Source organism: Balaenoptera musculus, chromosome 14, assembly GCF_009873245.2.
Source record: "Balaenoptera musculus isolate JJ_BM4_2016_0621 chromosome 14, mBalMus1.pri.v3, whole genome shotgun sequence".
NCBI classification, from domain to species: Eukaryota; Metazoa; Chordata; class Mammalia; order Artiodactyla; family Balaenopteridae; genus Balaenoptera; species Balaenoptera musculus.
This window is the reverse complement of record NC_045798.1, coordinates 6,973,985-6,992,467: the sequence shown is the minus strand read 5'-3', so window position 1 is coordinate 6,992,467 and position 18,483 is coordinate 6,973,985. Positions and strand designations below refer to the sequence as shown.

The following is an 18,483-nucleotide window of genomic DNA, read 5'->3' as shown; positions in this document are numbered from 1 at the left end:
CTTTTTTTTTAAAAGCAAAACAAAGCTGTTCTACAAAGAACAGAACATACATATATCCCCCTTTTCAACAAGATAGCTATTCCAAGAGCAAACATTACATCATAAATTGTGAGGGTCAACTAACTGCATGCTAAAGAATCCTCACACTGAAGCTGCTTGGAAAAAACCATAACCTGCTAAAAAAGATACTCCCACACACAAAAAAGGGAAGTTGGGCCAAGCCTCCAAGAGGCAGTCTCTTTTCCCCAACCCCGCCATTTTGCCTCACTGGAGGGAACAGGCTCGTTAGGCTTCCACCTCCGCAGCTCTATTTCACCTTGGGATGTTGACGGAAGCTGAATGGGCTCCTGATTGAAAAACAGAAGAACTGGGACGTTTTGGTGCAGGTGGACAATTCTGCTCTTGACTGCCAGCTGGGTCTAGTGGCCCTGACAAGGGACATTGGTTGATATTCATATGGATCACTGCCTGAGATATAAGGACTAGACTGAGGATAAAAGTTGCATCCACTGGGCAAAATATGCCAAAGAACAGAAATTATTCTCAATTTGTTCTTTTAGGCGTCTAGAATAAATAAATCCAAAGAAAGAAAACTTATGGTAAACGTGACATAACCAAACTCAGGCTTGAAGAAACACAAGAGGATGATAGCCCTAGCTTTCCCATCACTTAACATACATCTCACCTAATTCTACAAGAAGTTTAGAAAGTTACAAAGGAGAACAGTTCAACTTGAGAAACTTTCAAAAGTACTATCATTTTACCCCTTCCTCAACACCGTTTCAATTTTGAGGGGTAGGTTTTAAGCCAAAACATAAGGCTACCTGGAATGTTGAGCAACACGCAAGTCCTGCAGCATCCCCATCACAGACTACTTTTGAAGGTGGTGAGGGCCTAAACAAGAGTCCACTTCTGCTTAGTATAATAACTTTTTATTTGACATCTACAAGATTGTGGTATCTTGCAGCTTTTGACCAGGTTTATACAATCTCAGTTTTTCAATAGTGCAACCTGTGCAAGCAAAAAAAAAAAAGGAAAGGAAAAAAAAAGGTAACAAAAAGACCAATTGTCCCCTCACTTGTTTTTATAAACATCTATTATAGGCGAAACAAAACTTACCCATATTATAGATAAGTGTCTATTCACATTTGTACATTACCATTTTTAACAGCTTGAGATAAACTCTACAATGTCTTACAACACATTAAACAATATTCAAGTTACTGGGTAACAACAATAACAACAAGAAATAAACATACAGCAGAAGCCTCAAGTGTTTCCTCATTGTCTAGTTTACAACTCAAGTACGGTTTCCATTTTTAAGAGTGACAAAGCAAATTAAGATAACGAAGTAAAAAAAAAAAAGATTGTTTGCAAGACGGAAGCCAATTTGTACTTCTTTCTAAAACTATCTTTAAGTTAAGAAAAATGTAATTTTAAGAAAAGCAGGCTTGTAGCCATTTTTGCAGCACACATTAGGAATACTATTAATACATTAAAATTAACTTTTAAGAGTTTTATCACCAAAAAATGTATGTACTCATTACCTTGACAAGAAACCTGGGGCAGGGGGAATGGGAGAAGGTGATTTCGCAGGGTTTGAAGCAATACCCAGGTATAAACACTATAAAAATGCAATAACCAATGCTGTACATCTACAAATGTTTCTTTCCGCTACTTGACTTCTGTGTTAATCTTGTTTACGCATGCTGTCAAAGACATGCACTGTCAGAACAAAAACTAGAAAAAGAACCTGAATGCATGATATGTAACCTTTCGTTTCATGCTTTAATAAACCTATTGTTTTAATAAGTTGGAAAAAGAAACCAATATATATTTTCTCTATTTATAGACTCAAAACACATGCATCCGGGGATAAGTCCCACAGCAATGGCATGGATGTGCTGCGTTAACCCTGAGCACTGTATAACATAAAAGTAAAGCCAGTTTGGGAAGTTCCAAGCATCTTTAAACCAATTATGGTTCGTAGCTTTTAACAAACTCACAAACAAACAGACTGACACACACGCGCACATACCCCTCTGCTCACCCAAAGTAGAAGCATACGGTAAGTACCACGGGAAAAGCGCGAGGAAAGACATATGTACCACCATCGGCACTGCTGATTTTCAGTTTTGCTATCTATTCCAGGTTTGTCCTTATTCCCAAAAAAATTAACTAGAGAGAGAGCACAACTGAAAAAAAATTATAATTCTTTGGAAACTGTCCCTGATTTTTATGCAAATGATATGCTTCAACAGCGTTTCATATACATCCATGTTGAAACCTGTCTGTTCTTATGTGTTGCTCAAATTGGCGATGCTCTGGGGGTGACGCTGCTGCCAGAGCTGTTTCTGCTGGACTGCAAGCTGTTGAGACTGGTCTGAAGTTGACAGGAGATTTATAAGAGGAGACACACAATTTGCAGGAATGATCAAACCTGCAATTAGAAAACAAGAATTTATAAAGGTTGCTTCCAGGAGAAACCACACTGTTTTACAGCTTCATAGCAAATTCCAAATGAAGTATAATATTAAGTTTAATGAACAAGACTCCACGAAAAAACTAAATGAACACCTAATAACTGAACTGGCCCCTTCAGAAGTAGCCCGATTCCTCAGCAGCGCCACCCACAAATACCTGAGCACATGCACATGTCTAGTGCAACACCATCTTCTTGCTGGAGCAACAGAAGGCCAAGTACAGTACCTTCCTATCTACTATCTTTGAAGCTCCACAAATGTAGGCAAGCACCACCTTCTTTGGCATGTACTAATGTACCAAAGAGACTACAGGATAGTGGCTGCAAATTCAAACGCGTACTGAAGCAGTAACTTCTAAGTGGCACAGTGTGGAAGTCAGCAAACTGGAGAGTATATATATCCTGGGTAAGGGAACTTTAACTCCTCCCATGTGGGGACAGGGGCTCCATGTTCCAAGCTTCTCTGTTGTTGCTGCTGTTGTTGTTCTTTTGAAGAAGATAGAAATCCAGTCTTCTCATTTTTTTTAATAAATTTATTTATTTTATTTATTTATTTTTGGCTGCATTGGGTCTTTGTTGTTGCACACAGGGTTTCTCTAGTTGCGGCAAGCAGGGGCTACTCTTCATTGTGGTGCACGGGCTTCTCATTGCGGTGGCTTCTCTTGTTGAGGAGCACGGGCTCTAGGCACCCGGGCTTCAGCAGTTGTGGCACGCGGGCTCAGCAGTTGTGGCTTGCGGGCTCTAGAGCACAGACTCAGTAGTTGCGGCGCACGGGCTTGGTTGCTCCGCGGCATGTGGGATCTTCCCGGACCAGGGCTCGAACCCGTGTCCCCTGCATTGGCAGGCGGATTCTTAACCACTGCACCACCAGGGAAGCCCACAGTGTTTTGATTTTTAAAAGTTGGCAACTAACTCAATTGAAATCTCGCAACCAAAAATACTTGAGGATCAAAAAAATGTCCATGGACTGACTAGCCCACAGGCTACCAATGTGCAACCCAGGATACAGAGAAAGGTTGTTGCAAAAGAAACAAAGACAACGCGACAGGGACAGTGCAGTAACTGGGTGGGTTTCTGTGAGGCCTGCCACTGAGGGAACAGGGGGGGCGGCCAGCCTGGTCTCCCCTGCTCCCTGCAGGACTCCAGTCCATCCTCTGTGCACAGTGGCTTTGACTTCCATAGTCTCAATGTGGCACACTGAACATAAAGACTTCAGAGAATCCTTAGTCTTCATACCAGGGAGCCTGCATAGATGTCAACAGTGAGGAAGGGGAGGAAGAGCACCGAGGGCAGCATAAAATAACAACCACATCAGAATTTCAGCCAGAACCAACTACATCCATTCAAAAGCTTAACTACTATTTATCCTTTTAAGAACATAATATAAAGCAAGCTCTACCCCACCACTGGAATAGATAGATGCTAAGATTCTAAGACGTTAGAAGCAAAATAAGAAAAACACAGGACCTGATTTTTCTTCTCAAGGCGCTCAGACCAAAAAAAAATTAAAACTCACCTACAATCCGCTGTCCATCCTCTGTTCTTAGCCGAACTATCTGCATTTTCACGTTTGTGCCACTGACAGATGCGAGAACACCCTCGACTTTTGTCCAGACGCTCAGTACTGAGCCACATAATACATAGTACGTGCGGCAACGAAGACCTATTTCACAAACTAATCCCAAACTTGCTTTTTTGCAATTGCCACGCCTAGGATAGATAATAAGGAAAAAAATGTATATGTGCGTGCACGCGCACACACACACACACACACACGAGGCCCACAAGGTCTACCCTAATTTCAAATGGAAAACGCCCTACCGTCATTTACCTTTACTGATAGTTTTGTAGACTGCAATCCTTTTGACGTATTGGATTACCCTGTCCAACTTAAGGTATCACCACTGATTTTAAAATTACAGTTACTTCTTGGGTCTGACTCCCTTATAAAAGGGCTGATTTATTGGTCTTGATATCCACTTAAGCATCTGTCATTTTAATATCCATTAGTTTACTGTGTTAATGTCAGTTTATAAAATACTCCTGCCAGTTATTTCTATAGTATTAAGCTACCAATATACAGTTCTAAATCAGGTAAGTGGAAAAGGCCTCAGCAAATAAACAAAAGCAAATTTATCTACTTACATGTGTCTAAATAAAAACCCAGCTAAAATTCATCTATATCCTGTATCCCTTTTCAAAAAGTGGGCCAGATACTCCATTTTCAATGCCTTGAAATGAACATAATGACTTGAGAACACCTCTGGCTAGCCTAGTAGCACAGCAGGATCAGCTCCAGGGCTCAACAACAAAGTTTCTAGTGCTGTTAACTATTTGAGGCACCCCTGTGGTTTCCTAGAAGTTCCCTAGCCTTAAAAATAAAACTGATTTGGGACACCAAAAAAACTTTGGAAAAAAAAAAAAAAGAGGAAGGAAAAAATAAAGGAAGGGAAGGAAGGAGAGGAGAAAGAAAAAGTCTCAACCCTAAGAATGATAGTTAAGTCCATGCCAGCAGACAACATTTGGTTGGCAGTAACAAAGCATCAGTGGGGAGACCTAAAACAGTGCATGGTCCAGAGACTTCCAACAAGTACCTCTGCTTAAAGAAACAACACCAAGCAATTGATAATCTGCTTGTGTACTTATAGGGACAGATAGCTAAAGAATGAAGGGGTGTTTAAATTAAATCTTGATTATACTTTGGAATATATGGTGATAAAAATGAAAACTAACCAATAAGCATGAGTACAAGTATCTGCAGATGAATTATACTGATCTAACCAGTGGACCAGGGCATCGTCTGAGACTACCTGTGAAAATAAGACAAAAATTCCATTGAAAAGGTATTGTTTTAAACAAACTGGTTGCCTAATTTGGTCTCTAAAGCCAACTTAAAATCATCTTTATATAGAAAACATGGTCTTCGCTACTGCTTGCATTTGAATGCTATCCATAAGCTCTGCCATGAGGTTTTTCCCATGTAATGAATATTTCAAATAGTTAACTTAATTATAATTGTTTTAAAGTGAAAATGGCTAGGAATAATAGTAATATAAGGTAATACTAACAACAAAATAACATAGTAAAGTTAGGAAAAACAGATATCACTGTTTTTCCAGAAATTATTGCAAAATATAAACACAGCAGTTCACAGTAAAACCAAGAGTTGGTGGGAAGGAATTTTAGTCTTGTACATCTTCCCTTTATTTAAAAAATTCTAATTTTTGTAGTTAGCACTATAGAAACTTCCTTTTCTGATAACATAAGCTGATTCAAATAATCATCTTTAAAGTTTCCTAACGTGTTGATAACATTAAGGCTGGGATATTAATTTAACAAGAGTTGATAAAACTTTTCTGAAAACAATTTTCCAGTAATCAAATAGGAAAAATTGACAATTTACATATAAACATAGTTGCAATATATTATTATAAAACAAGTATTCATATATAACATCATGTACAAATGGAAAAATACCTTCTTATATTTCTTTTTTAGATCAGCATAAATTTCTAATTTGAGCTGTTTCCCAGTATTTGGTCTATAAACTAAGAAGAGCTTCTTTTTAGGATTCACTTCTTTAACTAAGATGGCAGTTTTCTTGTTGTTTCTTATCTATTAAAAATAAATAAATAAATAGGTGAGAAAATATAAAGATTCAATACTGCACACTTTAAGACAGGCTTGTTTTTTGTACCATCACATCACCAAAGCCAAATGAGTATGTAAATACAAAACTGTGGGAAAGGGTAACACCTGCCGTGTAACCGGCTTGAACAAGGTCTCACCAAAGTGAAGGCTAATGGACCTTATCTCTGAGGCGAGACAACCTTTAGAAAACTGTGCTGAGTGAGACTTAGAGCACGATGTCCAGGGGAGACAATTTGCTTCTTCTAGTGCAGGAAGCTGGACTCGCAGCCTACACAGGCTCAGAGGTGTGTGAGGGAAGAGTCCAGGCGGTGGGCAGGAAGGGTCTTCACAGGAAATAATTTTACCTCTACTGTATGTTACTCTCCTTCAAGTTACAATGAAATATATAACCTTCAAGATAATGCTTTTTGATCACCCACAGTCCTCTGAATTCATCTACTCCATCAGTGCTACAACCTATTCCTATGGTTGTGTGAGGGTAAAATATCACATGAAATATCACAAATTTCATCTGTAAACAGTACCGCTATAACAGGAGAAAGCCAAATGCTGAACAAATAATACATAAATACGATGCAGAAGTGGAAGAAAAGGATGCATTAGACAAACGATGGAACTTGTTTTATTTAAAAAATTTTTTTAAAGTTGGACTTTATGAGAGGAACCCTGAAAGATTTGTAAAAAAGCCCCATTTAACGCAAGGAAAAATAAGATTGGGAAAATTAGTATTTCTTTTGAAGAATGGTGAACAATTTCAAAGCAACAGTCTCCAGAGCAAAATTGAAGGAAAAGGAAAAGTTTCAAAGGTATTTTCCCAGCTCCTCTACAAAATAAATCATTTGCTAAGCTCCTACCTTTTTATATTAAGATAATTCTTACACTGATAAAAGGACTTAATACTTTACTTTTCTCTTCATTGATACTAAAGATCCTTCGTCTTTTACTTGTTCAAATGATTTGAAACACTGTTTATATAATTACTGCAAAGTCTATGAAACAAAAGTTAAGTGAAAAATACATTTAAAATTTTGTATCAGCTCATGTGAAATTCTCTAGCTAACTATACTTTAAGGCAGTGTTTAAAGCACGTAACAGTGTGATCTATCTTGACAGTGTCAGGTTAATTCATTGTAACTATAAAATAAATCATCACACTACAGTGGAATTAAAAGTGATTCTGACATGGCTTCCCTAATGTCAACACATGTTAAACACATTGCAAGTCATATTTGCTTGTTGCTGAGGAGGTTCAACAAACAAGGCTACACCTTCTTGGAAGGATGTCTCTTCTAAGGTCCTCACTCTTCACAACCAGCTGCCTGCGGCCATGCAGCAGAGAGTAACAAAGGACAACGTTACCACATCCTTTCACTCAAGGGAAACTGGTGGGGATCAGCATTTTCATCAAAATCTGCCAGTGCTTCAATTTGGCAATAATTTCAAATGAAAAAAATATAACCAATATCCTATATGGACCAATCAAAATCCCATCCAAGGCCTCAGAGAAATCTGAATAAAATCTAGTGAACTGTATCAGTATCTTGGTTGTGATATACTATAGGTTTGTAAAATGTTACCATTGGGAAAACTGCTGTAAAAGGAATTTCTCTGTATTATTTCCTATAACCTCATGAGAATCTACAATAATCTCAATAAGATTTTCAAACACACATACACACACACACATGCACAACTAGGAGCCAGATCCAGTTTGAGAGCTTTGCTATTGAATCAGAGACCAGTAAACCAGGTTTATGGACCAAATGGCCTGAGGCTCCTAAGCTTAAGAATAGTTTAAGGAAGGAAGGGAGAAAGTTTCTTAGGAAGGAAAAAAATCCATGCTGTTGAACCTAGGGTCAGGACAGGAATAAAGACCCAGACGTAGAGAATAGACTTGAGGACACAGGGATGGGGTACAGTAAGCTAGGACGAAGTGAGAGAGTGGCACTGACATATATACACTACCAAATGTAAAATACATAGCTAGTGGGAAGCAGCTGCATAGCACAGGGAGATCAGCTCGGTGTTTTGTGACTACCTAGAGGGGTGGGATAGGGAGGGTGGGAGGGAGGCGCAAGAGGGAGGGGATATGGGGATATACGTATACATATAGCTGATTCACCTTGTTATACAGCAGAAACTAACACAACACTGTAAAGCAATGTTGTAAAGCATTGTATACTCCAATAAAGATGTTTAAAAAAAAAAAAAAAAAGGAGAGAGAAGGCAGCAACTTAAACTCAGCCAAATCTGCTTGTTATCTTTCCCCTCAATCCTGATATGTCCTTTTACTTGTTCAGTTTTACCCATCCCACCCTAGCTAGAAACCTCAAGATAATACTAGAAGCCAAGAACAAAGCTGGGGGGGAAATCATTTTTCAGACTTTTAAGAGCTGAACTTTTTCTCCTCCAGGATCTTCAAAAGAGTTTTTCCTCTCATTCACACATAGAAAGAAGTAAGTGATCTTAAGATCCAGTGATGCCATTTCTCTGAATCTACTCTAGAGATACACTCACACAGGTACGTAAAGAAGCATCTATAAGCACGTCCTTTGTAAGAGAGAAAAAGTGGAAACAACCTAAAAGTCGATTAATACGACACAGGCTAAATAAACCATGGTATATTCATAACACAGAATACCATGCAACAGCCACAATGAATGAAGTAGTCCTATAAGTATCAATACAGAAAGCACTCCAAGACTGATTGTTTAGTGAGAAAGGCAATTTAAAGAATGATCGATACTGTATCATAGAATTGGTGTAAAAAAAATAACCAACAACAAGTCAACCACCTAAAAGAGTAAATTGTTTCCTATGGCTACAATACATATGCATTAATGCACAGACAATGGTCTGGGAGAACAGACACAAAACTGGTAACGGTGGCTACCTCTGGGAAGGTGGGAAGGGAACCGGGGCTGGGAATCATGGTCAAAAATTTAGTGTTATCTGTATTTAAATTTTTTCACAAGTGTAATAATGCATTCATGTGTACATAATTCAATTAAAGAATTTAAGAAAAAAAATCCACAAAGAATAGTCAGCAGAGACCACATACGCTCTGCAAAACCTAACATACTTACTACCTGACCCCCAACATAAAAAATTTAGGGATTCCTGCTCTAGAGAGCTTATTTATGGTTTCACCCTGCCTGTGGCATCATCATATTTGGTCTCCTTTACGCAGTTCTTGAACCAGGTCTTCATTTACAGTTGGTCACTCCATAAACGGCTTGGCCAAAAAGTTCGTTCGGGTTTTCGGTACCATCTTACTGAAAAACCAGGACGAACTTTTTGGCCAACCCAATATTTGCAAATAAAAAGCAAAATGTGCTATACACATACAAAGCAATATTAGTCACAAAAAGAAATGAAGTTATGACACATTCTACAACATGGACGAACCTTGAAAACATTATGCTGAGTGAAAGAAGCCAGACACAACTGTCACATACTGCATGATTCCACTTATACGAGGTACCAAGATATGCAAATTCATAGACAGAAAATAGATCAAAGGTTATCAGGCCAGGGAAAGCTATTGTTTAATGGTGATGTTAGCACAACATTGTGAATATAATTAATGACACTAAATCATACACTTTAAAATGGATAAAATGGCAAACTTTGTTATATATTTTACCATCATTTTAAAAAATTAACAATGTAATATGCCAGAAATCGTTAAATTATATACTTTAGCGAGTGAATTGTACGGTATGTGAATTATATCTCAATAAAGTCGTTAAAGAAAAAGAAATTAAGGAAGAGATAAAAAGAACTCAAGAGAAAATAAATATTAAAGGCAAGCAAAGATATAACGTATGCATAAGAGAAGTCCCGATAAAGGAGAAATTCAGGGAATAGAATACTAAAAACATTACAAATAAAAGTAATTAAAAAACTTTCTAAAATAAAGATTTGAAACTACATATTGAAAGAGCATATCACATAGCTGAGAATACTGACCAAGAATGACTAATACCAGGATATACTCTAAACTAAATTAAAAAGGGGAAAAAATTAGAGCACCATCAAATTTTGACAGCAGGGACTTCCCTGGTGGCGCAATGGATAAGAATCCACCTGCCAGGCTTCCCCGGTGGCCCAGTGGTTAGGAATCCACCTGCCAGTGCAGGGGACACAGGTTCGAGCCCTGGTCTGGGAAGATCCCACATGCCACAGAGCAACTAAGCCAGTGCGCCACAGCTACTGCCTGTGCTCTAGAGCCCGTGAGCCACAACTACTGAGCCCACGTGCCACAACTACTGAAGCCTGCGCACCTAGAGCCTGTGCTCCATAACAAGAGAAGCCACCGCAATGAGAAGCCTGTGCACCGCAACAAAGAGTAGCCCCTGCTTGCCTCAACTAAAGAAAGCCCGCGCCCAGCAATGAAGCCCCAACGCAGCCAAAAATAAAAATAAATTAATTAAAGAAATTTTTTTTGACAGCAACTCTATCTCAAAAGAGTAAGTAGTAGCATCTTCAAGATATCCAAGAAAAGAAAACGTGAACTAAAGATTTCATGTCTGGTAAAATTTGTCTTTCAAGTACAAAGGCACAAACTTACCAGCATGTAAGAATTCAGGGAGTAATGTTTCCATAAGCCCTTCCTGAATCTACTACAGAATGGGCTTCAGACAAAATAACTAGAGAGATATTAACCTAAGGACTAGTGAGTGAGTGGTGAGCTTTAAATATAAATTAATTACCTGTAGAGCTAAGATTAATTAAGGGTTAAAAGAAGAGTATACTATATAATTGCCACATGTTGACATGCAGAAACAGTATAACTATTTTTTAAATAGCAGAAAGTAAGCTTATGCAAAAAAACTTATTATTAAAAAAAATTATTTTCAGGAATACTGGGGCATAGTATCCATGATATTTTATCATCCTGTGTGCCCTGAAGAACAGGGATTATTAGTGTGGAAGAAAGAAGACAAAAATATCAGAGAAGAGGTGAGATTAAAATTCCATAGTTTTGATCAGGACAAATAAATATGCATTCATTTGTGTGTGTATATGTATATGTCTAAATGTAAACATGTACACACACGTGCACACACACACACAGGCACACTCACACATCCTCTCTCCTTAGCTCTGTCCACAAGCAAATACTAAACCAATGAATGTAGTTACACTAATAACTGAAAACTGAATCTTGAAGACATAAAGCATTATTATGGCTAAAGAAGGTCACTCACTATATTATGGAAAAGGGTTCAATTTACTAAGAATACGTAAACTTTTTTTTTTTTGCCTGCACCACGCAGTATACGGGATCTTAATTCCCTGACCAGGGATCAAACCTGTGCCCCCTGCAGTGGAAGCATGCAATCTGAACCACTGGACCGCCAGGGAAGTCCCCGGTAAGTAATAATTTAAAACTTGCATTAAATAATACTCTTCAAAATGTATTAAATAAAAATATATCACAATTACAGTGATAAATTATTAAAACACAGAAAGCTAAATACAATTGGAAAATCAGCACAAAGCGAACAGATAATTACAATGCTGGCAATGAAAACACATTACATATCTTAACAACTAACATTTAAGGGAAACAAGTCTTACTTGCAATGACAAATAAAAGCCATCATCTGGTCCTGTCAACTCAGCCCAAATCTTGGTAGCTTCCTCCCAGGACATTCCTCTCTCTACACTTATCTGTAAAAAAAATAATAATAAAATTTAAATTAAACTCACTTCTGAGAATGCTTACCAGAAAATGACATTATACTTGAATGTGCACGTTTTCTAAACTTACCGTGTATAATTCTACATGGCCAGAGGTTGAATATCCTGGAGTCAGAAACTTCTTAACATCACTTTTCCTCACTTTTTCATCTCCAGAACCAAGATCTTGAACAAGAAAAAGCAACATATAAGTATAAAAAAAAATTTCATCAAGAATACATATGACAGGCTTCCCTGGTGGTGCAGTGGTTAAGAATCCGCCTGCCAATGCAGGGCACACGGGTTTGAGCCCTGGTCGGGGAAGATCCCACATGCCACGGAGCAACTAAGCCCGTGCGCCACAACTACTGAGCCTGCGCTCTAGAGCCCGCATGCCACAACTACTGAAGCCCGCGCACCTAGAGCCCATGCTCTGCAACAAGAGAAGCCACGGCAACAAGAAGCCCACGCACGGCAACGAAGAGTAGCTCCCGCTTACTGCAACTAGAGAAACCCCATGTGCAGCAAAGAAAACCCAATGCAGCCAAAAATAAATTAATTAATTAAAAAGAAAAAAAAAAGAACACATATGATGTTTCAAAGATTTCCCAACTTACCTAAGATTCCCATATCATATCTTCCATTTTTTTTGGCATTTTGGACAACTGCAGTAAGTGTGTCTGCAAAATACTGAAATAACGCATTCTGTTGATGCACCTCCATGCCCAAATTCTATTCAAGAATTTCCTATGTTGTTATAATCTGCAACGACAAGATTGTATGAAAGATTTAATGCATTCAAATGGCAATTTTAAAAATTCATTCATCTCAGCCTAGTAAGAGTCTCACTTTCTCCTCTAAGCCTTCCCTCACAACTCCTGTACTGTTCCCAGAACAGGGCTATACTTCGACCACTTCTACTTCTAGCAATTAGCACGACTACACTACATGCTCAAAAGATGTTTGCCAAATTGAATTTTTGCATCTTCAGCTTCGCTTATTGAAAGTATGAATACAATTTAGCACAACAGAATGTTAGTTTTCCAACATTAAGTCTTAACTCATAAAGTTTTAAGTGCTGTTAAGTCAGTGAAGCTCAACTTTGGCTGCACAAGTAAGAATGCCCAGGAGCTTCTGGAAAATTACCAATGTCTGAGCTCCTGCCCTGGCTTCAGTACTTTTTAAAAAGCTCAACAGCTGATCATCTACACAACCTGGTTTGAGAACTGCTGCTATGTAGAGAGAAGAGAGATTCAATTTCTTGAATAACCCTAGTTATTCATAGCAAAAACCACCCAGAATGCTCTGTGAGCACTCAGTAATGAGGGATTGAGACCTACAGACTTGAAGCTTCCCCTTCAAGTTGACAAAAGCATAAAGAACAAAACGGGCTATAATGATATAGCAACAGTTATGAACATACATACAGAAGTCATACCATTACCTTTATCTAGAGTAAGAATTCCTGAACGATCTTCTACATTTATCAGGCCAACTCCTATCAGTCCTTGTCGAACATCTATAATAAAACAAATTTATAAAAAACCTTATAGCCCAGGGCTTCCCTGGTGGCGCAGTGGTTAAGAATCCGCCTGCCAATGCAGGGGACATGGGTTCGAGCCCTGGTCTGGGAAGATCCCACATGCCGTGGAGCAACTAGGCCCATGTGCCACAACTACTGAGCCTGCGCTCTAGAGCCCACGAACCACAACTATTGGAGCCCGCACGCCTAGAGCCTGTGCTCCACAAGAGAAGCCACTGCAGTGAGAAACCCACTCGCCACAACTAGAGAAAGCCTGCGCACAGCAACGAAGACCCAATACAGCCAAAAATAAAATAAATTTAAAAAACAAAACCTTATAGCCCAAATAACTCAATGAGCTGTTACCTGACTAATCAAACTAGATCAAGTTCTAGCATATAAGACACAGTCTATGTATCTTCCATAGTTCCTATTAGCTGAATTAAATGGAACCCACAGCCCCTAAAGATCTTTAGACACTTCAAAATTCTAGAGTACTCAAACCACACATCATATTTTATTGTTTCACTAAAACGTCATATCTTTCCAACAACAACCCTTGGCAGTGGAGATCCTTGGCTACGAAGCTGTCACCCACAGAATCTAAACAGCTTTGAACATACAGCAAGATACTGATTAAATAATTTATGTAAGGAAATAATCATGCTTCCTTCCCAAACGTTACCTATCAGTATTGACAAGGCGATGCAGAAGATAAGCAACATATATAACTGTCAACATGTTCTGAATTACGTTACTAAGAGGACAGTTTATAAAACTTTTGAAAAGTATTTGTGTCCAGGCTCCAACCCAGACTTACAGTAAGAAGGGTTTAAGAAAGAGAAAAGGATCAATAGGAAGCATAATTATATCCTATTTACACATTTATTTAATCAGCTAGACTGCTACATGCTCAAAATGTGTAGATTCTGCAGGTGACAACTCTGTAGCCAAAGAGCTCCAATGCAAAAAATCCTCATTTTGGGAACCCATCCTATGGGAGGAAATCACCTGAATAGAAGGATAGCTGCTATAATTCCAGCACTGTTTGTGATGCAAAAAAATGAAAACCACTTGAACATCAATAAGGGGGAAACTGAAGAAACTGTTACATAAGCTAGATGTAGAATATTACACAACCGTTACATAAGCTAGATGTAGAATATTACACAACTGTTACATAAGCTAGATGTAGAATATTACACAACTGTTAAAATATGTGTTAGTGGCGCTTCCCTGGTGGCGCAGTGGTTGGGAGTCTGCCTGTCAATGCAGGGGACACGGGTTCGAGCCCTGGTCTGGGAAGATCCCACATGCCACGGAGCAACTAAGCCCGTGAGCCACAACTGCTGAGCCTGCGTGTCTGGAGCCTGTGCTCCGCAACGGGAGAGGCCACGATGGTGAGAGGCCCACGCACCGCAATGAAGAGTGGCCCCCGCTTGCCGCAACTGGAGAAAGCCCTCACACAGAAACGAAGACCCAACACAGCCAAAAATAAATCAATAAATTAATTAACTAAAAAAAAAAAAGACCTTGTTTTAAAAAAAAAAAAAAAGGTTAGTACTATAGCTATTGATTTGTAAGGGATGCCTGTGACGTACCAAGTGAGAAAAGTACGTTGCAAGTAATATTAACATTTTTTTTAAACAAAGCTCTGTGTTTAGACAAACAGACAAAGGTGTGTTAAGGCTGCCCTTGTTCAGATTGTCAACATTTGTAACCTCAGCAGGTGAGATTGGTAGGTAGTAGGTAGTTTAAGGAGAGGGTATGGGCTCCTCATTATTCACTTTTAGATTGTTTTCATCACTTATAATGAATAAATAACATGTAATTTTTTAGAATTAGAAATAAATTGGGGAGTTGTTTTTGACAATCCCTCTAATGACCAAATAAAAAGAAAATAAGAGGGAACGAAAGGGAAAGGGAGGAAAAGAACAGGGCCAAGACTTTATTGGTTTTTTGTGTTGTTAAATGCCATCAGTGATTATAAGCCCCTGCCAGCTAGGTCAATATGGACTGTTACCAACACTAAACACCGGCTCAACTGGAAAGGACTTCCTAGTAAAACGTGTTAACTCTAGAAGGATAATGTTTCCAATACCTTACATCTGTTTATTCTCCAAAATATTTTCATAGTTTGCTGAACTACTGAAATCACCCAGACTACTAATATTAATGGGGTAAAATCTATTCTTCAGATTTGCAAGATACATCTAAGAATTTCTATAGCACTACTTAGGACTTTTTTTTAAATATAAAAATTTCTACATACACACAAATGTAAAGAGAATATTCTATGGACCACAGGTACCCAGCACCCAGTTTTTAACAACTGTTAATACACGGCCAGTTTTGTTTTATCTGTACCTCCACTAGCCCCCACAGATTATTTACCTAGGTACTTTAAATTTTAAAAGCTATTTGGCACATTTTCAAATTAATCTAACAAAACCATTTTTCCTCTAGTAATCTAGTATTAAACAACATGCAAAAAACTCTGTCAACAATAAAAACACTTCACCTGAATGAAATTTAATAAATCTACTGCTTATTATAAGATATCAATTTAGGCGTCTGTTAACTATCAATTTCTAAATTTTATACATTTTATGTCCAAGAAAACCTAAAACACAACAGCACATGTTCGAATGAGTTTTAGTACCTTCTTGTCAGTACTCATTTTCCTTTGTTATGATTATTTTTAAAAGTTACCTTTAAAGAATTCTCCAGGATAGTCTGGAGGTGGTGATACCATAGGAGAATCTAGGTTTACAATGGATTTCATGACAATTTCTAAAGCATTTCTTCCATACTGCAATAAAAACCAAATAAATTTAACAAGTTTCAGCATTTGGATACTCTTCAATCACATGACCAAGTGAATGCTATAAAAACTATTATTGTACCAAAGAGTCAAAAATAGCAGGACTCAATTATTTTTATATATATTTTACACTGCCTAGTGCCTCATTCACACCTTTGTACACAGCAGGCATTCCACAAATAAACAACTTTCTTTACTTCTGGGAACTCACACTTCATGCAGCCACCAAGTATTATTATAATCTTATTATTCCAATAGGAATGAGAAGATGATTATATTGCACAGTTGATCACCAAAGATCTAACTGCCATGTGTCTTACAGGACTAGCCATGATTTTATAGCAAAACCATACGAGGAGGCAGCTTTAAGTTTTAAACAGCAACCACTTTCCCTTTCTGTTCCTTACAAACACCGTACACTGCAATCATTTTTCAGATAGTGAAAGCTGAAATGTACCTTATTATCAAAGTTGAACCTACTCAGATCTCTGGATTCTGTTGCTCTTCTGTCTCCATGTGTAAGCGCACCCTATCCAAACATAAAATCTCCAATCAAGGCACAGAAGACAGGTTAACATACATCATCTTTTACACACATCTATATAACTCAAAAACTTACCAAACTCTCAAGTCTTTTAGCAACAATAGATGCAAATCTTTGTTCTCCTGCCAATTCAGAAATCAGAAAGACATATTCCGGAGCAGTAACTTGGTTTGATCTATGAGTTCTTCCTGTAATGACATTAAAAAAAAAAAAAATCGCTGATTGTGTTCTCTAGATACTAGTATTCTGAGACCTATTCCCAGCACTTAACAGTAAGCTGGGATCCAGAATCTTGTAAACCAGAGGAAAAATTAAAGAACGTAATATTACCCTAACTCCCCAAAAGGCACAAAATCAAAAACGCCAACTTGAACAACATCTGTATTCAGAACAATACTCCCACTTACGGGGAGCAGAACTACCATAAACTTATTAATGATAAACACATTACTGGTGCTACCCCAGTTTGGTTGACCACAATGTTGCTGATGCACAGCTGCTCTGGATTCTCCCAAAATTGTTGTTGTTGTTTTTTTAAATCACCAGGTCACAGGGACATGAAGATGGAAGGGAAGGGAGGAGCAATGTGCCCTCAATGAAGCTACCGGGGGTTGAAAAAGACATCAAGTGGCAGTTGCTCTGACATGGATAACATCCCTGGAGATCTACAATGAAGATACTCCTGAAGAGCCCCATTCTTGAATATAATGCCAGAAAGCCCTATTGTAGGTCTTTTACAGCTTTTAAAACAGCCAAGAAATAAATTCATGATGCCTTCTATATTTTAAGGTATATGCAATACACAAACATCTCCAAAACCTACATATATGTCAAGTTTTAGTATATCTAGCATTAAAATATTTCCCCAGTAATTCCTGGCTATGAAGTGAAACTCAGTGTAGGAACTTACCAAACTGTTGAATTGCTCTATCAGCACTCCATGGTAATTCCAGAGTCATATGAACTCTTCGCCTTTGATTTTTAGCTCTCCTATCTGCTTGTAATGAAATACCTGAGCTGGCAGCTTCTGAGATGATAGCAATATTCTGTATCAAATGTAAGGAGAAAAAAACAAAAGATCACTTCTGCACAAAGACAGGTGGGGAAACATCCACCAACACATATTCTCCTTTACTTCCTAACCCTCAGTTTTAGCTGTACATGGTTACAAGGACACCCAGAATCAAGATTACATTTCCCAGTCTCCCTTACAGCTAAGTGTGGGCACACTCCAGCCAGGAGGTCACATGAACAACGTCCACGAAATGTCCCTAATCAAAGATATGCCCTTCCCCTCCTCTTTTTTTCTCACTGCTGGCTGAAATGTAGAGGTGTAATGACTGAACCTGAAATATGGAAGTAACTAGGAAATGGAAGGCCACATATTAAAGGAACAAGACAGAAGAGACCTAGACTTCAAGGGGTCATACCAGTCCTGGTCTACCTACTCAAACTTGTACATGAGAGAAATGAACTTCCACTTTAAGTGAATATGATTTTGGATTTTCTGTCACTAACAGCCAAATCTGATCCCAACTAATACAATTTCTAATGCACATGGGCCTAAATTACTAATGAAACAAGTACTTAAAACAACTGTTAATATCTCTACCTATAATCTTTAAAATATGTAACATGAGCTTTTAAATACATTTAAAAGACAACTTTGATAATGGTAATAACTACCATCTATTTTCTAGTTGCAGAGGCAAAAAAATTTTGAAATACAAAGTAAAATGTGGATAAAGAGATAAGATTTTAGTCTACTTCTT

General features: G+C 38.1%; 1 protein-coding gene across 1 annotated transcript in view; it reads right to left on the bottom strand.

The window, feature by feature from the left end:
* Nucleotides 1-916: 916 nt before the first annotated feature.
* The window catches only part of SBNO1 (strawberry notch homolog 1), a 54,269-nt gene continuing 36,702 nt past the window's right edge, over nt 917-18,483 (bottom strand). Inside the window, 13 exon segments of the mRNA XM_036874577.1 lie at nt 917-2,440; nt 3,999-4,192; nt 5,216-5,292; nt 5,960-6,097; nt 11,720-11,812; nt 11,913-12,007; nt 12,439-12,566; nt 12,568-12,583; nt 13,266-13,340; nt 16,056-16,155; nt 16,625-16,696; nt 16,787-16,899; nt 17,622-17,757. Coding sequence (XP_036730472.1) covers nt 2,298-2,440; nt 3,999-4,192; nt 5,216-5,292; nt 5,960-6,097; nt 11,720-11,812; nt 11,913-12,007; nt 12,439-12,566; nt 12,568-12,583; nt 13,266-13,340; nt 16,056-16,155; nt 16,625-16,696; nt 16,787-16,899; nt 17,622-17,757 — 1,380 coding nt within the window. The 3' untranslated portion in view covers nt 917-2,297.